The sequence below is a fragment of the Dunckerocampus dactyliophorus genome, chromosome 3, assembly GCF_027744805.1.
Source record: "Dunckerocampus dactyliophorus isolate RoL2022-P2 chromosome 3, RoL_Ddac_1.1, whole genome shotgun sequence".
Classification (NCBI taxonomy): domain Eukaryota; kingdom Metazoa; phylum Chordata; class Actinopteri; order Syngnathiformes; family Syngnathidae; genus Dunckerocampus; species Dunckerocampus dactyliophorus.
The window spans coordinates 30,478,220-30,501,875 of NC_072821.1; the positions used below are offsets into that span (position 1 = coordinate 30,478,220).

The 23,656-nt window shown below is 39.7% G+C and overlaps 1 protein-coding gene across 3 annotated transcripts; it reads right to left on the reverse strand.

Moving 5' to 3' along the window:
* Positions 1–274: 274 nt before the first annotated feature.
* On the reverse strand, positions 275–22,798 carry dis3l (DIS3 like exosome 3'-5' exoribonuclease). Of its 3 annotated transcripts, none has more exons than XM_054771549.1 (18): positions 22,562–22,798; positions 21,105–21,258; positions 17,526–17,654; positions 17,215–17,350; positions 15,958–16,125; positions 13,398–13,476; positions 13,094–13,273; positions 12,812–12,981; positions 10,834–10,995; positions 10,485–10,735; positions 9,100–9,192; positions 7,253–7,541; positions 5,903–6,138; positions 5,558–5,712; positions 4,877–5,055; positions 2,862–3,007; positions 1,339–1,510; positions 275–1,205 (listed from the first exon to the last, which is right to left on the reverse strand). In XM_054771549.1, the coding sequence occupies exons 1-18, from the start codon at positions 22,713–22,715 to the stop codon at positions 915–917; spliced, it is 3,144 nt and encodes a 1,047-aa protein (XP_054627524.1). In that variant the 5' UTR covers positions 22,716–22,798; the 3' UTR covers positions 275–914. The 3 variants fall into 3 exon arrangements, with proteins under 3 accessions (XP_054627524.1, XP_054627523.1, XP_054627522.1); XM_054771548.1 differs by having other exon boundaries at positions 275–1,243; XM_054771547.1 differs by having other exon boundaries at positions 276–1,223.
* Positions 22,799–23,656: the final 858 nt, after the last annotated feature.

The following is a 23,656-nucleotide window of genomic DNA, read 5'->3' on the forward strand; positions in this document are numbered from 1 at the left end:
ACTAAAGGTAAAATTTTGTCGTACATTTGACATAACCCGTTAAACACGCTACCCGGGGCGGATGCTAACTGAGGTTTCACTGTATAACGACATTCTATGGTTATTGCTTTTAATTTTCAGTAAAAATTGGTATTAAAGGTCTGTCAAGTCACAGTCAAACCAATAACTTGAGAGGCCTCCAATATTTGTTGCATCTTGTAATGGCGATGGCTGACATCCACACCAAAATAATTTAAAAAAAAAAGCATTCAGAGAAATAACGATTGCATCATCACCTTCAAGAAAACATCTTCACAATCAACATACCACATTTATTTTCATTTAATATCTACTGTACATGAGTCAATATCAAAACTACGACAGAGTATTAGGGCCACATTGGAAAAAAAAAATCTGAGATTTCGAGAATGAAGTCATAAATTTACAAGAAAAAAAGGCGTAATATTACCCAAGGCCAAAGGTCACGTAAGTCCTCCCTTTTCATAGCTGTCTCAGGCAATGCCTGTTACAACTGAGTATTAAAATAGTCAGAGATTTCGAGAATAAAGTCATACATTTATGAGAAAAACTGAGAAATAAGACAGCTATGAAAAGGGGGGACTTATGTGACCTTTGGCCTTGGGTATGTGGAGGGGGCGGAAGTGAGAAGGGCTAGTCATGCTAATCTGTTTATGCTCCGCTGCTCTGTTTTGCTGCCACATTATAAATAAAACGATTTCCTTCCGGAAAGCAATGCTGTACTGTATTTTTGCTCTGACATGTAATATTACAACTTTATTCTCGTAAATTTACAACTTTATTCTCAAAATCTCAGATTTTTTTTTTTTTTATGTGGCCCTAATACAAAACAAAGCTGTCATGCTGTAAAAAAAAAAAAAAAAAAAAAAGATAAAAAAGTTGACGTCCATGGCTCTTTAGGCTGAGTTTGCATAGTCCAGGTCCATCAGCGCCAGCTCTCTAATCTCCTCCAGGAATAAGTATAAATTGGGGCTTTTGCTTTGGCAGAACTCTCGTTCCTGTTTGGACAGCTTGGGCCGCTGTGCCGCCTTCTCCTGAGCCTGCTGGGACGCCTCCTCGGCCAAGCGCACCACCTCCTGCACCAGCTGGTTGCGGCCCTGCGACGGAGGCTGCTGGAGCTCCGCGCTCTGGTGCGGCTTGTTGTTGACGAGCTCCAGGTTGAGACTGTCGGCGTGACAGCGGGACGACTGCACGGAAATGCGAACCTGAGGCAAGCGTAATAATTCTGCATACGGTCAGATATACTTAACGCTGTCATATGGTGGTCGCATTTTGTAAGGCTGCTGCTGCTGCTGCTGGGTCAAATATGAAGTGACTCACAGTGATATGGTTGAAGAGTGTGAGGGTGGTGGTTCCCGTTGTGGACGAGGTTGTGATGTGGTCCGAATAGCGGTGCACGGAACCGGTCTGCCACTCACACCTGCCATCTTGTCCAGCCGAGACCACTTGGCCTTCTCGGTTCTTCAAGTACACCGGCCCTTTCACGCCATACCTACACATGGACAGTTAGTAGGTTCTGAACAGGTCGAGAAGCACGCTTTTCATACGTTAAAACAGGGGGTGTCCAAACTTTTTCCACTGAGAGCCACATAGTGAAAAATGAAAGGATGCAAGGGCCACTTTGATATTTTGTAAAGCAACACATGTAGTTATGCTAAGAAGTTACCGGTATATGCTGTATATTTCAAGAAAAGAACTGCATTTCAGCTCTGTGGCATAGGTGAAATGTTACTAAAACGACATTATTTTTCCCCATAATATTATGAGTTTATTCTCATAATATTGCGTTTTCTTCTCGTTCAATTAAAACGTTTTTTCCTCTAAATATTTTGACTTTATTCTAGTAAAATTATAATTGTTTTTGTCCATTTCTACTGCTGTTTTCCCCAACTACAGTATTTAAACTTTCCGCGAGTAAATTTTCTTCTCGGAATTCTGACTTTATTCTCATAATAGTGTAACTTTTCCCCCAACCAAATTTTTCAAAAATTACAACTTTATTCTTTCTTATAAGATTATGACTGGAAAAACCCCATCTGTTTTTCTATGCTATAAAATGATGTGATTTTTCTTCATAATAATACAAGTTTATTCTTGTAAACTTTGTAAACTTGTACAACCTTTTTCTCTTAACATGGATGGATGTTGACTTTATTCTTGCAAAAATTCTGCTGTTTTTTTACAATAATTTTCAAAATATTTGAACTTTTATGTTGTAAATTTTCTTCTGGTAATATTAGGACTTTTTTCCCCAACCTAATTTTCCAAAAATTACAACTTCATTCTTTGCTTTGCTAGTCTCTCATAATATTACGACCAAAAAAAAGTATTTTTTTCTTTAATATTTCAACGTTATTCTATTAAAATGGCATGATTTTTACTACATATTATTATTCTCGTGGAATTTGACTTTTTCTTCTCAACAGATCTTTTTTCTCATATTTTGACTTTATTCTTGTAAAATTACTCTAGATTTTGACATTTTTGCTGTTTAGAAAATAGTTTCCAATGATTTAAACTTTCTTGTAATTTTTTTTTTCCTTGTTCATTTTTAGAATGTGCCATGGGCCTATAAAAAAACAGCCTCGAGCCACGCATGCTCCCCGGGCCACACTTTGGACACCCCTGGGCTAGTGGGAGGGTTTGGTGAGGGAGGAGCAAGCCATGTGTTAAAAATAGACATTTTTATGCTTCTCAATTGCTTGTGTATTTTCGCCATTTGTGGGTGGTCTTGGAACATTCTACGGTATTATTATTGTATTACTGTATTGTTATCAAGTATTGTGGTAGAAAAGCAGCCCGGCCCAGCATTACCAGTACCAAACGTAAGCATAGTGACTCACTGTGGGACAAACGCCAACACGCCGTTGTCTCGGATGGCATAAACGACAGCATCGGCCATGCAGCACTGGTCTGTGTGAGGGTCTTTTTCCTTGAAATACAAACACTGGAACAAGTCGGTGGACAACTTCTGGGCCTGCTGGGCCGCCTGGAGAAGAATCGCACAGATGCAGGTCAGTCTCTACTGTCGCGTCAGACTTTTTATTGTCTGAAGTTGTGCTACACCATGGGTGTCCAAACCTTTACCACCGAGGGCCACATAGTGACAAATAAAAAGATGCAAGGACCACTTTGATATTTTGTAAAGCAATACATTTAGATATGCTAACAAATTATATACATTTCAAGAAAAAAATGCATTTCAGCTTATAGGTGATATAGGTGCTCCTTTTTCCCATTTTTGCTGTTTTTAAAAAAAATAATTTCCAAACATTTTAACTTTCTTCTTAAATAATGTCAGTAAAAAAAAATTTTTTGTCAATATTATGACTTTATTCCCATAATACAGGGTGTGATTCAAAAGTTGTAATCTTATGAGGAACAAACAAAACAAAATAAGGTTATCATTTTTGGAAAATTAGGTTGGGGAAAAAGTTATAATACGGGTGATTCAAAAAGAATGCGCCAAAATCAGCACGCAATATTTCAAAAACAAAAAACAGTAGAAACTGTAAATACCTTCAAGTTTTTATTTCATGTTTTACAAGTGCTCAATATGGCCACCACCGGCAGCACGGACAACATCAAGACGATATGAGTATTCTTCCCAAACAGGATGTCGCGGTCCACCGTGTTGATTGCAGCTGTTAGTCCATCTTTCATGTCATCGATATCTGATGGAAGTGGTGGAACATAAACTTTGTCTTTAACATAACCCCATGAGAAAAAGTCCCACACATGTTCCACCATATCCAGCAAATATCGATGACATGAAAGATCGAATAACAGCTGCAATCAACACGGTGGACCGCGACATCCTGAGGCGCGTTTGGGAAGAATTGTCATGTCGGCTTGATGTTGTCCGCGCTGCCGGTGGTGGCCACATTGAGCACTTGTAAAACAAGAAATAAAAACTTGAAAGTATGTACGACACATGTGTCCGAGCTGGAGTTTTTTATTGTTTTTCATTTTTGAAATATTGCATGCTGATGTTAGCGCATTCTTTTTGAATCACCCGTATTGTAACTTTTTCCCCAACCTAATTTTCCAAAAATGATAACCTTATTTTTTTTGTTTGTTTGTTCCTCATAAGATTACAACTTAAAATATCATATTTTGTCTTTAATATTTCAACTCTATGCTACTAAAATTACGTTATTGTCCCGTATAATGTTGTGAGTTTATTCTTGTAAAATTGCGACTTTTTTCTTGTTAGAATACAACATTTTTTTCTGAAAATTTTGACTATGTTACACCTGTTTTTGTCCATTTCTGCTGTTTCCAACTATTTCAACCTTGTTTGTAAATTTTTTCCTTGAAATTCTGACTTTATCCCCATATTTTGGCTTTATTCTCGTAACATTACAACTTTTTCCAAAACCATTGTTTGTCATCATATTACAACTTAAAATAACATGTTTTCTTTAATATTTCAACTCTATGCTACTAAAATTTCCTCATATTACAAATTTATTCTCATAAATTCTCATTAGAATACCACTATTTTCCTGTTAATATTTCTGCTTTTTTTAAAAAATTATTTAGTATTTCAACTTTTTTTGTGAATTATGACTTTATTCTCATAGTATCTTGACTTTATTCTCATAACGTCATAAATTTTTCCGCAACCTAATTTTCAAACTTTAGTTTCTCATAATATTACGACTTTTAAAAAATAACATCTTTTTTCATTCATATTTCAACTTTAAAGCTACTAAAATTACCTTATTTTTCCTCATAATATTAGATTGTTTTTCGTAAAAGTTTATTTTTTTTTTTATTTTGTTGGAGTTTTAGTTTTCTTGTTAAAATATTTTTAGAATTTGCTGCACGCCAAAAAAAAAAAAATGCCGCTGACCCTGTTCTTTTGGTTAATATGATGCGCCAGCTCCTCCAGTTCCTTGTTTGTGGCTAAAGCTTGAGCGGAGCTCCGCCCCTTCTCCATGCCAATGGCTGCAGTAAGAAGGCGGTGGACCACCATGTCAGCATAGCGACGAATGGGTGAGGTGAAATGCGTGTATCGGTCCAGAGCCAAACCTGGGAAAAAAAAAAAAAAATCACATAAAAGATGAATATAGTAATACAGTAAGTAAAACATTACTGCACAGTGGAACCCGTGTAAGTCCACAGACCTCAAACCGGCAGACATAAGCAGTTGTCGACATAACAGAGAGCAAAATCACTGTTTGCACTAAAACTGTATTATTAAGGGAGAAAAAAAAATCCAAACCTACATGGCCTTGTGTGAAAAAGTGGATTTTGTTTCTCTCTTCTCTAATAATAAAACTTTCATTGAAAAACTGCATTTTGCGGTCAGTGTTCAGTTCAGTACATTAGTTTGACGATCTGAAACATTAAGTGTGACAAAAAAAAAAAGAAATCAAGAAGGTGGCAAACACTTTTTCACACCACTGTGTGTGTGTGTGTTATGTGCACAGTCTCACACAAACGGGCCCATTTTTCATAGAAATTACCCCTTTAGGTCAGCTTAAGCGTGAACTCTTTTAGTAATAAGTAGTAGTACTATCCCAGTGCATACCATAGTGGTAATACTGGTCTTGGGACGTAGCACCAGTAGAGAAATACAGAGCCTGAGACATGGCTTGGGTGGCCATCATTCTCAGCAGCCTGTTCAGCAGGGGATCTTGTGGGTCCACAGCCTGGTCCAGAGAGTCAGCTAAAGCTTTATTGGACCTATCGAGAAACAATGTGGCAAATATTGGAGAAGCTGCAGCATAATTCATTTTGGTAATAACATCAATGCTGGAAATAATTACACATGTTGCACCTTCAATGAGCTCATTATATTATAGTATGCCCTGATATCAAGACATATCGTCACGGTAAGCAGACTCCCAAAACACACTGTGGAAATTAAGCTGACCTAGTGTTGATGCTGAAGCCCTTGGACTTGGCACTGTCAACCAGCTGGCTGAAGAACTCCTGTCGTGGTGGAGGGTGATGTCTCAGCAGAGCCTGATGAGGAAAGCTTTCCTGGATCTTGCGCGCGACCCAGTGGTTGGCATAAATCATGCACTCGGCCACCGTCTCGTGAATTTCGAGGGGCTGACGTGGAACCAGAGCCGTGATGTTCTTGTCATGGTCCAGCTGGGCCCTCACCTGGGACGGAAGCATAGATGCCATTTAAGTCAAACATGACAAGGACAGGAACATACAGCATGCGCTTATCTTGGATTGCATCAGATGAAAATGTTTGCCCAGAAATGATGTATCGAAATCACTAAAAGTGGAGCTTTAGTGAACATGCCATAGATTAAAAATAATAAAAATACAGTAATTCCTCGCCACTTTGTGCTTCAATTTGCGCGGCTTCACTCTATCATGGCTTTACGAAAATATGTTAATAAGTCATGCTGTTTTTTGGCTGAATACGGCCTATTACTCAAAAATATGCATATTTAAGCAAAATGTATGTCATTTTTGCCTAAATGAAGCATTTTCAAGCATAAAAATGGCTAAATGAACTAAAATACAAATATAAGGCATTCAGAAGGCCCAGTCAAAGACGTTGTGATGACATGTAGTATTCTACACTGTCCACTAGGTGTCAGTAATGTTACTGTAATGTTGGGGGAGACACACAAGCACCAGACTTCATCACCAGAACAACAGGCTCTTATTGTAGGTTTGAATGAATCCCCAAGACGGACTAGCGTTGCAGCTGCATCCCACACCAAGCTAACACTCAACTCTGACCCCTCGACATCACTTCCTGTCTGCCCCCCATTCTGCTCCCCTAGTAGCACCTGAACGTTCGGGTCTGGAACCACCGTTTGCTATATTTTTTCCCATTTTTGCTCTTTTATTTGTTCAATTTTATTTCTACAATGTTTTCTACAGGCCAATAAAATAACGAGTCATGGGATGTACTTTGAACACCCCTGCTTTTCTAGCTCTAGTGTGTGACGGGACGTGAACTCTGTGAGCAACAACAACTTCCAGCGACTCTTAAGCTTGGTAGCTTCCTCCATAGCGAGTGAACAACGCTAATTAAAGAGAGAAGGGGAGTGTTGTTGCAGCTGGAACTCACTGATGCGCAACAGCAGTCCTTTTTATTGCAAATGTTGATCCAAAATCGGAGGAGAAGGCATTCGCGGAGGCCAACCAATCACAGCGTCCCCACAGCGGGAGGATTTTTTTGGAGGTGTGATTTTGGTATCAAATGTTGCATCATCTGCTATCAGAGTGTCACACTAAAACTAACTCCTCATACCTCCACCCCTTCCAGTTCCAGAGCACCGCCTTGATCCCGCTGTGCCCGCAAGTGTCGAGCCACGTGGGTCAGCATCTCCAGAGCCTGGGTGAGCTGAGCTAATTTTGCATCCTTGTCGTGGGAGCTCAGATGGGCCAACTCTGGTACCTCGGCCTGCTCGCCATTGAGGAGGGCCTGAGCCAGCTCGTAATGGAGCTGGTAGGAGGAACGGATGATTGTGCGACCGTACCACACTTTGTTGACAGCAAGGGTGTGTGCGTCAAGCTCCCACAGCACGCTCATTGCATACCTGCATTTACACACACAGGTGTTCACTTGAAATGCGTATAAGGGAGGTTAAAATAGAGTAAAAGATTGAATAGAAGAATTACACAAACAGTCATAAAAGCAAGGAACGGAGAAACAGGCTTATTGGGAGAAGGAAGTCTCAATAATGAGCTGCGCTGCTTAGTTCTCACTGTCTCTTTCATAGGAGTAGATCCTTTCACATGTTCAAAGATACCATCATTATCCTTCACGATGGTCGTGGCGTTTGAGTGTCTGTTGAGCGTCTGTTGATTGGCGTGTTTCCACTCCACTGAGCATTTTACATCTAATTTCACTTCCACTTTTGACTTTTCTTTTCTTTGCACTTGGGAGAATGGAAAAAAGTGAAGAAAAAAAAACAAACAAAAGGGCCGTTGTACTTCCTCAGTTTTCGTCTTCCTCCTCTGCGCATACATAACTAGTTCTTTTTTTTTTGTACAGTATTCAAACATGACGGGAGTGCGTCATAAATACAATACGTCAACTCAACGACGGCCTACACAGTCAAGGGTGGACGTGCACTGATCCAATTAATCTACAACTATTTTGCTATTTGAATAATCGTTTTTTCATTTAAAAATCTAAATATCCTCTGATTTCGGGTTCTCAAATGTGATTATTTTTACATTTCCTAAGCCATCCATGAAAGTAGACATATTACCTTTGTGTTTTAGGCACAACAACACATTCACACACATCAGCTTTGACTCTGGAAAACAGTGATGCACATTTTTGCCCCTTTTCTGATATGTTGCGGACCAAACCACTAACTGCTTGTGCTTTTATTGGTTTGGTCCGTCTAGGGCAGCGGTTGTCAATCTTCACCATCAAAAGGGCCGTTTTGCCTCCTCTTCCAGTTAAAAAAAAAAAAAAAAAAAAGTCTGGAGCCGCAAAACATTACAAAGCTTATAAATATGTAAAAGTTGTAATCTTTTTTAAATGCTACCTGTTAGGACAACAAAATTCAACAAACAGAAGTGCAGCGTGCACGTGGAGGCCAACTCTGAAATTACATAAACACTGAACTCTGAGCCTTTTCGAGCGGTTTCCGTATTTGTGTAAAATTAAAACAAAATGTAGCCAACTTTAACATAAAAAAGTGCATCAGACTTCACATACAGTATCTGCACATCAGTGTTGTTTGCTCAACACTGTTTATACCTGAAATGTCATCAGTTATCATTCTATTGGTCCTCTCCTTGACTGTCTTTGCAGAGAGAGGCACTCTTTCATTTTCTGAATAATTCCCTGCTTATTTTTTAATTTGGAGAATAGATGCTCAGGTCAGATATTTCACATTCTTTTCGAAAATGCGCATTCGTCTACTCCGGTGTTAAAAAAAATCCCCGCGCTCGGCAAAGAGAGCCGCATCAAGGAGGTTGAAAAGCCGCATGAGGCTCCGGAGCTGCGGGGTTGCCGACCATGGGTCTAGAGCCTAACTGATTACTCAATTAATCGAAACAAGCTTCAGATTAATCGACGAAAAAAAAATAATTGTTAGTTGCAGCCCTATTCAAGAGAAAGAATAGTGTCTTACTGACCTGTCGACTCCTCCCAACAGAGAGCAGAGATCTGCGCTGAGAACTGCGGGCAACATGTCATACCTGCGGTCTGCAAGGTAGTAGGTTGTAGCCCTGAAACAAGTCAACAAGTGAAGTCAATTTAGACTTTTTGCATCGTATTATTCACAATACTGCACTCAATGTGTTTCGCTTTTGATGTAGGTAAGTAACAAATCAATTTTTGGTTAGTTTTGAGTTATGGGGATCACTTAAAACAATCTTAAACAGGAATTGGGACGATGTATTCCAGCTCCTCTGCATGGACATGCTTGCACACAGAGGAACGTGATGAAGAAATGAAGCGTGTTTTGGCACTAAAGCTGTTTGTTTTCCCTAAAGCAGGGATGTCCAAACTTTTTCCACTGAAGGGTGCATACAGAAAAATCGTGCTGTAGCTGACTAAAAAGTGTAACATCTAATGCTATACACTAATCCCTCGTTTATCGTGGTTTATTGGTTCCAGACCCGGCCGTGATAAGTGAATTTCCACAAAGTAGGATACCTTATTTATGAATGGAATATTTTCGTAGTTAGAGTACAGAGAGCCTGTTTATGACCTTCTGAATACTGTATGAGTTCTAACATTATTAGAGCCCTCTCTATAGGCATGAAATAACACCTCTATAGTCACTTTTACACTCCTATTACCCAATAAAGTATATATAATCAGAGAAAATAAACTATTTAAGAAACAAAACTCATGCTTGTTTGTGTTGCAATAAATGTGCAATTAAGGTGTGGTGTGTTGAGGGTTCAGAGCTGAGTTTTAGCTGGATTAAGGTCGCAACAGTAGCCCATGTAATTGTTAGGATTATTATTATTATGTGAGATAATTCAAACCAGCAATAAAAGCCTGTTGTTCTGGTGATCAAGTGTGGCTCTTCTGTGTTTTACCTACTGACACCGAGTGACCAGTATAGAATAGCACATATTGAATGCGTCTTATTGTCTTATATTTGTATTTTAGTTCATTTAGCCATTTTTATGCTTGAAAATGCTTTATTTGGGCAAAAAATATGTGGAAAAAAACCAAACAAAAAACTAAATTTTCTATACCGCTTGTCCTCACTATGGTTGCGGATATGCTGGAGCCTATCACACCTGTCTTTGGGTGAGAGGCGGGGTGCTAAAAACGTAAACTTTGCTCATTAATATTTTTACTGATAGGCCGTTTTCAGTTGCGAAACAGTATGATTTATGAATTATTATATTTTTGCAAAACCGCGATGTGGCGAGGGACAACTGTATCTTATAATGCCTGGGGCCAATGATAAATGGAATAAATGGCCCCTGTGGCGCACTTTGGACACCCGTGTCCTAAAGTCATCCAAAAAAAAAAAATACACTATGAATGTCACCCTCACCTTGCGCGTGCCTCCAAGTCGGTGAGTGATCCTTCAGAAACAAAGTGCGTCACGTCAGCAATGTGGACCCCGAGCTCCAGCAGCTTCCCTTCGTCGAGATGGCGCACAGACAGCGTGTCATCGACATCCTCGCAGCCTGCAGGGTCGATGCTGAACACCAAGTGACTCTCCTTCAGGTCCCGCCTCTCGGCCACTTGAGCAGGATCCACTCTCCACGGCCTCTCAGGAGAGTTCACGGGCATCTCTCTCAGCTGGCCCGTCATAGTTTAGAGAAAAAAAATGTGTCTGCTAAGATAATTTTTGGAGCGGTCTTTGATTGCGTATAAGTCGGAGTTAGCAGTTCCCTGACCTGCGCATCGGAGAAGGGAGCCACGTGGATGCAGTTCTCCAACAGGATGGTCTGAATCTCTGTCTCAAGCTCACCGGCCCGACCCAGAACCCTCACGCTGTGTCCATTAGGATACAGTGACGTGCTTTCCCATGAGTCAATGCGGACCACCACTCTGTGGTCCTGGACGAAGCAACAAAATAAGAGTGAGATATTGGTGGCAAATACTGGACATTTGTCCTCACTGGGGTCACGAGCTGGAGCCTATCCCAGCTGACTTTGGGCGAGAGGTGAGGTACAACCACAGTCACAGAATACATATTGATGAACAACCATTCACTTAACAATATCACATTGAATTAAGATCTTACTATGGTTGTAAATGTAAAGCCAGAATATTTGATAGGAACTCGCCAGTCTATGTCATACTGTATTTCCCTGGTGGACGTGCAGCTCATTAGGTTTAATCTTGCGTTAAAGCGTGAATAATAAAGACTGACCTGTGTGACACTTCCAGGGTTTCTCATACACCTCTATGAAAACATTTGGCACTACTTTTTAATTACTTATTTTTACGTTTGATTCAGTGCTTCCCGATCCCACTGACATAGCTCCCAACGAGGAAGTCTGACGACATGAACGCAGACAGGTCCATCACCGCGGCTGAAGTTTCTGAGGTACAGTAATCTCTCATTTATCACGATTAACTGGTTCCTGACTCGACCATGATAAGTTCATATCCGCGAAGTAGGACTCAGTCTTCATAAATGGAACATTTTCATAGTTATGGCAATGGAAAACCTGTTTACAATCATTTAAACATTATTAGAGCCATCTAGACATGAAATAACAGCCAAATAGTCACCTTCACATTCGTATTACCCAATATAGTAAATATAATCAGAGAAAATAATCCACTTAAGTCAGTTGACTTTGTAGGGGAGCAGAATCGATGGCGGACAGGAAGTGATGTTGCGGTTTCAGAGTTGAATTTAGCTTGTTGTTGGCTACGGCCGCAACAGTAACCTGTGTTATTATTATGATTGTAATTATTATCATTATTATTAAATTGTCATGATTGTGCCTGTTGTGAGATCATTTAAACCTGCAGAAAAGCCGGTTGTTCAAGTCTGGCGCTTCGGTGGCCGTCTCAACGAACAATTACTCACACCTGTGTCCAATGTAGAATACTATGATCTTAATGTCTTATACTATATTTGTATTTTAGTGTAGTATGGAGCCATGTTTACACTTGAAAATGCTTAATTTGGGTAAAAATGTAAAATTTGCTTAAATATGCATTTTATTTTTCCCCAATAATAGGTAGTCAAACATGAAACAGCAATCATTTATTAATTAATGAATGTTTGAAATACTGCGACAGAGTGAGGGAGCGATGTTCGAACCTCGATAGTTTAAAAAAAACTCCTCAGGAGCCAGGTGAGGATGCGTCCTGGACGCCTGCCTGGTGAGGTGTTCCGGGCATGCCCAGCTGGGGCAGACCTACGACACGCTGGAGGGAATATGTCTCACGGCTGCCCTGGGAACCCCTCTGTGTCCTCCCGGTGGAATGGGAAGAGGTGGCCGGGACCGCGAAGTCTGGACTTCCCTACAGAGACTGCTGCCCCCACGAACCGGACCCGGATAAGTGGACGAAGATGGACATCTGCTCACGCCCGCTCTCAATCACATTACAATAAATGGCTTGTCATTACAACTCTGTCCAGTAGATGGAAGTGTAACTCTGTAGTCAGAGGCAGGGTGGGTGGGCTCTACAGCTGAGATAGGGTGAGGAGCTTTGCCATTTGGGAGGGGCTCTAAGGAGAGCCGCTGCCTTGAGCAGAGCAAAACAGTGCGCTCGTCCCGTGACCCTCATAAGTGAAACACAATGGATGGATGGATTTCATATCATATTAGCACTTAAAATGATTCTCTACGTTAGCCAAATGATTTTCTAGTGAGTTCTACTGAGTTTATCACTCTTAAGGGCAAACCAGACCTGCAAAGCGTCAGCCTGCTGCGTGCTGATGCGGATCTTTGGGATGCGATAGTCCCAAGGCACAGTCAGAATACGCTGAGAATTCCTGCTCTGGGACTGCGTGCTCTCTCTTGCCGGGAATGTTACCACATAGTCCCTCCAGTTCCTCTGCAGGATGCCCACAATGCGCCCTGCAAGTTTCATTTTCAAAGAACTTCAGACATCGCGATTGACTCGTGTCAGAATGTGGAATGAAGGGCTTTCACAAAGAGTTGGATCCAATCTTAGAAATAAGAGTCTCACCTGTAGGCACAGGCTGACTTTGGATGTCCTCGCCATTCTTGTCATCGCCTTGGCCCTCAGTCAGCACGGTGACCTTCCCTCTCCACTCGCTCTTTGGCAACAACTCCACCACAACCATGTCGCCATGCACAGCCCGATTACGATTCTTATTTCCGTACACCAACACCTCGCTGCGCAACCCTGCAGCAGAAGAAGAACGGACGGGACGGATAACACGAGAGAAGAAAACTTAAGGACAGTCGGAATGGCTCACATAAAAGCGGGAAAAAACAGCATCCATGTCAGAATCACTGTACTACCGCACCTGTGTTTTTATCCGAGAGACCCTCTGTTGTGACCCAAGCTTCAGTCAGTGCTCGGTGCTTATTGACGTTCAACATTCCCTGAGCAAAAGGAGGGAAGGGTGACGTTTATGTATGCGGCAGAAGAAAGTTCATTTGTATTTCTAAACATTTCTATTTATTGCTTTTCAGGTTTTTTCACTTTTTGTCTCCCATAGCGTCCATAAAAATGTCATACACGTGCATCATGGCCAATTATACATTACAACATTAGACGATGACATCATCTACCCCCGATAGCACTGATATGCCAAATACAATAAATAGTACCGTAATCCCTCGCAGCTTTGCGCTTCCAATTTCATGGCTTCACTTTATCACGTTTTTTCAAAAATATTTTAATTAATAAATCATCCTGTTTCGTGGTTGAATACGTTCTATTGTTAGTCACAAACTATGCATATTTAAGCAAATGTTACATATCTTTTTGCCTAAGCAGTTCTAAGCATAAAAATGGCTAAATGAAACAAATATAAAGCATTCAGACACATTCAAAGATGTGATGATATTCTACACTGGTCGCTAGGTGTCAGTAATGTTCCTGTAATGTTCAGTGAGACATACAAGCACCAGACTTCATTGCTGTAACAACAGGCTTTTATTGCAGGTTATTACAGGCACAATAATCCCTAATAAAGATCCCTATTGTAACCACGGCTACTGGTGCAGCTGTAACCAATGCCAAGCTGTAACTCAACTGTGAACCCCTGACATCACTTCCTGTCCGTCCCCCACTCAGCTCCCCCAACACAGGAACACAATTACAGCAACAGACACAAGCATGAGTCTTATTTATATCTTACATGTCTTATTTTCTCTTATAACGTCCACTATATTAAGTAATAGTAGCGTAAAAGTGACTATAGGGGTGTTATTTCATGTCCAGAGGGCTCTAATAATGTTTAAAAACTGTATTTAGAAGGTTGTAAACAAGGTTTCTATGGTCTCACTACAAAAATATTACATTTATAAATAAGGAATCCTATTTCCCGGAAAATAACAGTCCTGCATGGATTACATTTCATTTCCATGAATTTCATTTCCTTTACAAATGGGCTATTCACTTCCAAAGACAGGAAAACGGAATGAAAAAAATTGTTTCATGGCATGACAGACGTGTGCATGACTCGTAAAAAAATGACTGCTTTCAGTTATTGTAACAAATTCTGGTGTTTTGGTATATTCTTGTTCCTGTGTTAAAAACCAGATTGTCACAATGTGAAACCTTGGGTGCAGGTAGCAGCCACCAAAGTGTTAATTAATGAAATCTTTAGTAGTAATTGTTGTCAACATCAACTGAAATTAGGCATGGTCCAATAGATCGTCCACTGATCAGTATCGGACAATTTCCGTAAAAAAATCGATATATGCCGATAAAGGCATTTCAACGCCGATCACAAAAGCCGATAACCTGTGGCTACAACTACTGCAGTCCGAAGCAACCCTTTCGTGCAGTGTGGTGTCTTGCCCGAACTAACGTCTTGGGCAGCGTCGTCCTCCCACTTTCCTTCAAAACAAAAGCCATCATGTCTGCTGTGTGTGGGGGGGGCATTAATACGGCATTTCAAGAACAACACTTGACGGAGTATGGTGACTTTTGGAGGATCACGGTGTCATCATCATCAGTCAAACGGCAGCTAACGCAGCCATGTGGACACTCGCCCGTATGTGTGTGATATCAGAGGCTAAGCTAATAACCCGAAAAATAATTCATGGGACGAGAGCTGCCTTGCTCAGCGGTGGAAGACACCGGGTTCGCCAACGTCCTCTTAAAGAATGCGTCTCATACTCTGGAAGTTTCACGAGTTCTTTTAAAAAAATCAAGTAAAATACATTTTTTTCTAAATGAAGGTGATTTTAGGGTTCCTTTTTTCATATCATATAGCCAGTAGCAGGGGTGCAGCCAGGAATTCTGGGTTCCATTAAAAAAAGAATTAATTAATTAATTACTCATTTTATTAGTAATTACCCATTTTTTGGGCCCCCTGGCAGTCAAGGGACCTTGGAATTCTCCTGACTTTTCCCCTTTATGCGGCACCACTGACCAATAACACTCACCCTAAGTAAATTGAAAAATGTATAATTAATCCATGTGACCGGTATCGGACGATTTCAGTCCTGGATGATCTGTATCGGAATCGGCGGCATAAAACCTTCATCGGAGCATCCTGTTTTATGCTGTTCTGAAATGATTAAAAATGAATTGAGAATTTACTTCACTCACTAAATGAGTTCATAGTCATGTTTGTTGTATGTAATGGTTCGCAAGAATCTTGGTCAGGGTCAGAGACATTCACCCGGCCCCCGTCATCACGTAAGTTGCCCATGCTGGTCTCATTCTGACTGATTCACCCTCCAAAGGCCAATGCTTGGCGCCCCCTGGTGCTCAAACACAGTTTTTTTTTTCCCAATAAAGAATTTCAGTTTGAGTTTCAACTATTTCAAAAATGAGTTTAAGATTGGATTACTTTACAATTGTACAACTTAGGATGAAAGCGCAAGGTTCAAGTAGGGAGGGTATACCTGAATGTAGCGTCCAGACTTGACACCAGCCTCCAGGACTTCAGCCGGTAGATAATCAGTGAACTCTCTCTCTGCGCCCTCGCTCTCCTTCTCCAGCAGAGACTGGGAAATGGAGCTGTACAACTCATGGGCTGCCTGCAGTTCTGACCAGAAGTTCTGCAAATAATCCTGGAAAATAATGACAAAGATAAAACATCATTAGCACATATTTGTGACATGAATTGTTTTCAAGTGAGATCTCTTATAAATTGATATTGTTTCTATCGCTTATGGTTTATAACACCCATTATTATATTGCGTTGTGTAGTGCTGCTGGAGTACCCGGCATGCCTTGCGGACACTTCATAAAAAAAAAAACACTTAAAAGTTATGTGTTTGTTGGCGGTGAATGGCAGTTTATTGTTGTTGCATATTAAATTACCTGTTGAGTGTTGTGCTGTTAAATGTTTGGTTCACAGAGGGGTGTCACAAGATCTCGCAAGATTAAAATATAACAACATTTCTCGTTCAGAAAAAAAATGTGGTGCGATAATAAATAAATTCATTAATCACACAATAAATGAAAATCAACTGGATAATTTCGCCGGCCTCCACATCTTGCCATGCGCATGCGTGACTGATGTATTCGTCCCTCGCCTCTAAACAGGCAGGAAGAGCGTTCACTCTGTGCATTTGTTCAGCACCTAGATGCTTCATAGAACAACAACGTTCCATAGAACAACGGAGTGAGACCTGTTGTTAGTAATACAGTCACTTTGTCTCTGTGTGGGGAGACGGGGCTGCTAGCATACACACACAGTGCAGCAAGGGAGTCTCATGAGGAGCAATGCAAGGGAATGTACTAGAAATTATGAAGGGAAAAAAATGATTGCAAAGTCAAATGCCACAGCCCCCGTATGGGACTATTAATGATGAGCCCATCAACACGAACAAGCCAGTATGCCGAATTTGTTCAAATTAATGCTAAAATCTCTCGTCTCATGGACCCAATCCTGTGCATGGTTTTGTCTCCTGAGTCGGGTGTCTCGTGACACCCCTACACATTAGTACGACTGTCGTTCTGTTGGATGACTTCTGCTTTGCAGGGCAATGATGCAATATGCTGGCCAAAATTGTAACTACAGTTCATTCAATCACATTATTATGATGTGGATATGAGCAAAGGGCGTTAAATATATGAAATTAAATAAACAATAGCACAAAATCTTCCTGAATGTATTGGAAACACTGTTATATGCGTGTGCATGTGACTCCTACCTGCACAGAGATGACGTACACTCCAGAGTTGAGGCTGCAGTACTGAGCAATGGCTTCCCGGTCCTCCGTAATCATCACGACATCCATCATACCAGCGAGGTGGTTGTAGTACCAAACTGCTGCAGAGTACACACACCTACACACAAGCAAACACAAAGTAAATCCATGCCATGAATGCCATTTAGTGTGCACTTACTGAGACACTATTGCTTAAAATAATAATAACCGTCGCAGGCAACATGTGTGGGCATAAGCCATACTTTGCATCTTGAGTTGGATATATCTGAAATCCAACTACAGCTGTTGCTCACCTGGTCTGCCACTTTTCTTGACTCTCCCCCTTCTCTCGCGGGCAGTAGGAAAATTCTTGAAATTCATTTGCAAACAGCACACAGTCATGTCGGGGGTCTTTCAGCAGGTTTCGCAGGCGGTTGTACTGTCTGATGGCACACACATTCATCAAAGAAAAAAGTAGGAAGGTACAATTCCAAAGGAAGAATACTTTAGCTCAATGAAAAAGACAATGGAGATCAATAAAGTATCGACTGTATCTCATTCAGGAAATGCCAAATAAACGCTTGCCATTCACCAAAATGGTGATTCTGATTTCTTGACAGAGAGCAGTAGCAGTCTCATATTAGTAAGGACACGTGACCCATTATGATATTTTTATAATTTGGAAAATTTTGTAAAAAGGCTTAAAAAGCCATGATACATATTTAAAGACAAAGCTTTTTCTTGTTACATGATGCCTTTCGGTCTATTTTCCCCATTTTTGCTGTTCTTTTTGGTTTCATTTAATTTCTACAATGTGCAAAGGACCCATTGGACGGACTTTGGACACCTCTGCAGTTGTAGCTAGTAAACAATGGCAATTAAAGAGAGAAGGGGAGCGTTATTGCAGCTGGAACTAATCGATGCCTTAAACTGTGGCCGTCCAAAGTGTGGCCCGGGGGCAATTTGCAGCCCACAGCTGATTTTTAATGGCCCTCGGAACATTCGAAAAAAAAAACAATTAAACAGGAAAAAAAAAAAAAAAAAACAGCAAAATTGGAAGAAAACAGCAGTAATTTTATGAGAATAACATAAAAATATTAGGAGAATAAGGTTGTAATATTAAGGAATTTTTTTTTTTTTTAAGAAAAACTCATAATAAGTCATAATATTATGACCAAAAATATATATTAAAAGGATGTTGTTTTTTAAAGTCCTAACATCATGAGAAACAAAACTAAGAATAAATAAAGAATAGATGCAACCAAAAGTTGGTTGGGAAAAAGTTCTACTACAAGAATGAAATAAATATATTTTGGTATAATGTCATAGTATTGAGATAAAAAGATTCGCAAGAATCTAGTTTAAATATTTGGGGGGGGAAAAAAACGTTTTAACATGCAAAAATGACTTTTTTTCAAATAAATTTGGCACTTTTTCTATAACTTACATTGCGTACTGCAGTATACGTCATGTATATATAAATAAACACACTAACTGTGTTTATTTGTGAAATGCATCCAGTGGCATCAAAGTAAAAGGAGCATCATGTGTTCATTACAAGACATTATGTTGAGTGGAGAGCTGCTGCCAATATCGGTATTGGTTGATATCGGTATCGAAAATGTGCTCCAATATCGGTAAGAAAGCCAATATCGATGTCTACTTATAAGAGAAACCGCAGTAAAACTAAAACACATAAAAGGAATAGACACTTGCAACCCTGACGCAGTATGGCATCAGCATAAACTCTATCAACTATGCACCACCTAACATTACACCGAGTGAAACTTCATCATATTAATGATGCAACATTTTAGAACACCGCAGTAAGCAGAAAAGTACAACAAATTAGAATGAAACCCAGAGTCATGTGGGACTCCTTATTTCTACAATATCCATCAAGCTTGTCAACAGCACTCCTGGATGTTTGTGGCGGAGATATGCATTTCCGCTCACAGGCCACATCTCATTTGGCTTCATCAGCAGAGCTTTGATATAATGAGGCTGACCCTTGGCCACTTCTCCACAAGGTGCTGTGTGCCTGGCCTCGCTGTGCCGGAAGCTCAAATATTCATTTTCATCCTGACTGACCTGTCACTCAACTCCTTTTATACATTTTACAATACAATAAGTCATGAGAACCCAAGCACAGCATGTCAGCAGACGAGGACGTCACAGTTGAAGGATTTCGGTCCAGTGCACACGTTACACAGGCATGGTGGGCTTTTAGCCATAGATTCATGTATTTATTTGTGGCAGCCTGCCATTATTCATTTTGGACCACAGGAGGATTTACACACATGACTTTTTCCAATGAGGGCCACATACTAAAAACTGAAAGGATGCAAGCGCCACTTTGATATGTGTAGTTCAAGAAAAGCATCCAACCCCACTGTCTGATGTAGGTGGAAAAGCCTATTATTTTTTATGAATTTCGGTCTTTGCTCTTTCTTTCCCATTTTTGCAATTTATTTTTTTTATTAAATAATCTTTTCCTTAAATAGTGACTTCATTCCCATAATATTTTGGCTTTATTCCCATATTATACATTTTCCCCAACCTAATTTCCCAAAAATTACAACTTTTGTTTGTTTCTCATAATATTACGACTTCAATAAAATATTTTTTTTCTTAAATATTTCAACTCTGTGCTACTAAAATTACATTATTTTTCCTCTTAATATTATTTGTTTATTCTTGTAAAATTGTGACTTTTTTCTTGTTAAATACACCTTTTTCCTCTTAATATTTTGACTTTATTCACGTAAAATCACGGCTCTTTTTTCCCATTTCTGCTGTTTTTTTTTATTTTACAACTTTATTCTTGTATATTTTCTTTTTCTTTATTCTGTCCTGTCCAGGCATTCTTCTCATTATTCCTATACCATTTTGACCTTATTACCATAAATTTGAACTTTTTCCCCAACCAAAATGTCCAAAATTTACAACTTTTTGTTTCTCATATTACTTTTTTTTTATATTTCAGTTTTATGACAGTTAATGATGTTATTTTTCCTCATATTATTACGTTATTCTTGTAAAATTATGACTTTCAGGTTAGATTACAATTTTTCTCTCTTAATATTTTGACTTTAGTCTTGTAAAATTACTGCTGATGTTTCCATTTTTGCTCTTGCTGTTGTTTTAGTATTTTTGTTAAATTATATTTTTATATTGTGCCATTTTATATTGTAAAAAAGCATCCCTAAATGGCCCCCGGGCCGCAGTTTGGACATCCCTGCATTATAATGACGTGTCTGAATGGCTTGTCCTTACATCTCCGTCCAGTAGATGGCGTTGTAACACTGCATAGTCAGAAGCATTGGAAGCAATTGCCAACAACTAACCAACAGATGGTCACCAAACAGAACTACAGTCTTACTTTCGGTGCAAACCAAAAATAAATCACACAACACAGAACTGGTAAGTTATTCTATGTGGATAATAATGACTAAACACCCCAACACACTGGTACACATTAACTGCAGATCAGTGGGAAACACTGCATTGTGCACAAAACTTCGTTCTCTAGCAACCTTTGGAAACCAACAATGGAATAATCACAGTCGAAATCATCAGTTTTCAATGTGAGGATTGCTTTCTGCCTTGTTTATTGGGTTTGTTACAATATCTGACCACAAGTGTTTTTTATTTATTATATCACCCGATTCATTTATGGTCGAACTCTCAGTCTTTCTATTTCGTCATACCAGAGACTAGACTAGAGCTGTCACCATCTGCTCGGATGAGAGGCAAAACATCTTCTGAGACAACCTGAACAGGCAAGTTGCGATCCATTAAGTGTAACAGAAAATGAAACCAATGCTTTCCTCTTTACAAACCAAGACACCAAGACAGCAGGTTGGGAAAAGAATGAAGTGGAAGTCCAGTACCTGCGTCCTTTGCTGTGCTGCACAGCCTGGCAGGCTGTCTGGGTGAAGATGATGCCCTGCACCTCTCTGAACTCCAAGATCTCCTGATAGTCAACCACGACCCCAGCATCAGGCACCACATAGTGTGTTAAATCCCCTGGCAACACCTTGTCACCTATGGGAAAGGTGGACTGGATTAAAAAAAATAGAATTTACAAACTTAATAATACTCAGTTTTTAGGTAATCATTGGCGTGGTTTCACTTTGCAGTGGTGCAGAATTGCACCACAACGCGGTTTACATACGGTGGGCGACTTCAATGAAATGATGTGAAATGACCCAAAAGCAAAACACACAAACACCATATGACATATGCAACATGCAATCACATTAACGCTGCAGGATCAAAAACAAATACAAAAGAAAAGATGCTGCAAATGCCAAAAACACACTCAAACCCTCAAAAGAAGAAGGAACTTAGCCAGGCTACCAGGGATGCCAGACCTGAGGGGCATCCCTCTTTAAAGACATGAGCGGGATGCCCATTGGGTGGAATGAAAAGGTACATTTTTCTTTGTCTTTGTTGAACACTTGCCCGTAAAAATTGGTTGCTCAATAAAACTGCTAAATATTATGCCTTTGGTTTTGATCCTGCAACAATTATGTGATCGCAGGATTTTCCTTTTGCGTGTGTCTGATGATGTTTGCGTGTTTTTGTTTTTTGATTATTTCTTGATTGAAGCGTTTGGACGTTGCTGCACCGCACTGCCAGACGTACAATAATTTCACTCTCTGTACGACTAATAATTCCAAAAATCCCATAATGCAGCATAATTTGACAACTAAATACATGGCTATTAGCAAACACAAACTGAATACATCCTGCACTGTGACTGATGTTGTGGATTGTCTCACGTGCCTCTTTACAGCCAAGTGGGGGCGCTGTTCTGCCAGTGGCATCTTTTTTCCAAAAGCAGCTTATTTAAAGGTAAAACTGCATTATAAGATATACTGTACACGTTCTGTGGTGATTGGTGGTCGGTCCTAAGGAACGTCAAATTGGGTGTGCACGATAACTGTCCTCAAAATACCATAACTAAGATTGTCATTGTCATTTCCCCTCTGGCAACATGTTGCTGTCCGTTTGCTCCTGTCGGCCACCATATCTTGCTATTAACGTTATTATTCATTTCCACGCTTGCTTAAGGATTTATTTAGAAATGTGCTGCTCTTCGCAGTTTTGTTAATTACCAGACAAAAGAGGAAAACAACGACAAAACTGGCTAGTTGGCTAACAAAACACAAAACACTTGGAGCCTTTTCAACATTGCATTTAATTAAATGGGGCTCTTCCGGTAAGTTGGCCGATTTAAGGCTGCCAGGTAATAAAAGTTATACTGCTCAGATAAAAAAAGCTTCGGCGTGGTAATGATGGTATAAATAACGACTGTTCAGTGTTTAGATGGTGTTTTATTTACCGTTGTCACAGCTGTCCAGACACAGAGAGCTGTAGCATGGAACCCGCTCTCTCACGTAATGTTCGCGGACCACTCGGACCTTTCGCCCCCGATTGGTCTTTAAATGCAGAATTTTTTCTGTCTTAATCATCTTGTCAACATGAGATGGAGCCATACACTGTAGCTGCCCGTTATAGAGCAGCGTCTACTTCATAGCAATGCGGGAAACCCCAGATGTAAACAGTTTAGCAACTCAACAAGGAAGTGCATGGCGCAGAACGAATGACGTCACGATGGAGTCTGTTGTTGCTTTCAAGTGCTGTTGGACATAACGGGACTTTGGAAGATTAACAACATTTCCGTTGAAAAAGCTTTATTGATTATATAGTGTCAGTTGTTGAGAACAAAATAATGTAAGAATAATCAATGGGAATATAAAATCATAAATAAACCTAGTTTAAATGTCTGGTTTCAGAATCATCTTCAAAATCAAAACGGAAAAATTACATCACAGGATCTCCATACCTGTCAACATTTGTATGATAAAATAAGGGACATGTTCCAAAAAAATAAGTAAAAATTTGTGATTTGGGGATGCAATTTTTTTTTGCAATCCAACTGCCTACTGTGGTGCAACAGTGTTCCATGTTATTTTACTGGCGTTCTTCTTCATTTTGAAGGCCTGACTTGACTGGCTACAGTCAGGGTAGCCATACTTTTTCCACCAAGGCCCACATACTGAAAAATGAAAGGATTTCTGCTGGGGTTTTTTTTTTATATCCAACTATTTCACTCTTTCAAATTGCTTCTAAAATATCCTTCGTAAATTTTCTTTTTGTAATAATATGACTTTCCCATAATATTTTTACTTTATTCCTATATTAGAATTTTTTTAGTTTTGTTTATTTCTCATAATATTACAACTTTAAAACATATTTTTCTTTAATATTTCAACTCTTCGCTACTAAAATTACATAATTTTTCCTCGTAATACTACAAGTTTATTAATTGCAGCTTGTTTTTGTTAGAAAACAACTTTTTTTCTCTGAATATTTTGACTTTATTCTCGCAAAATTACAGCTGTTCTTTTCCATTTCTGCTGTTATTGTTTTTTTT

Excerpts from the sequence above, each read along its gene's own strand:
- dis3l (XM_054771547.1), bottom strand. The coding sequence starts at position 22,715 with ATGGCTCCATCTCATGTTGACAAGATGATTAAGACAGAAAAAATTCTG. Across the intron at positions 17,655-21,104 it reads CAGCACAGCAAAGGACGCAG|ACAGTACAACCGCCTGCGAA; the intron begins GTACTGGACTTC and ends GTGTGCCATCAG. Across the intron at positions 1,511-2,861 it reads GTGTTGGCGTTTGTCCCACA|GTATGGCGTGAAAGGGCCGG; the intron begins GTGAGTCACTAT and ends GTCCATGTGTAG.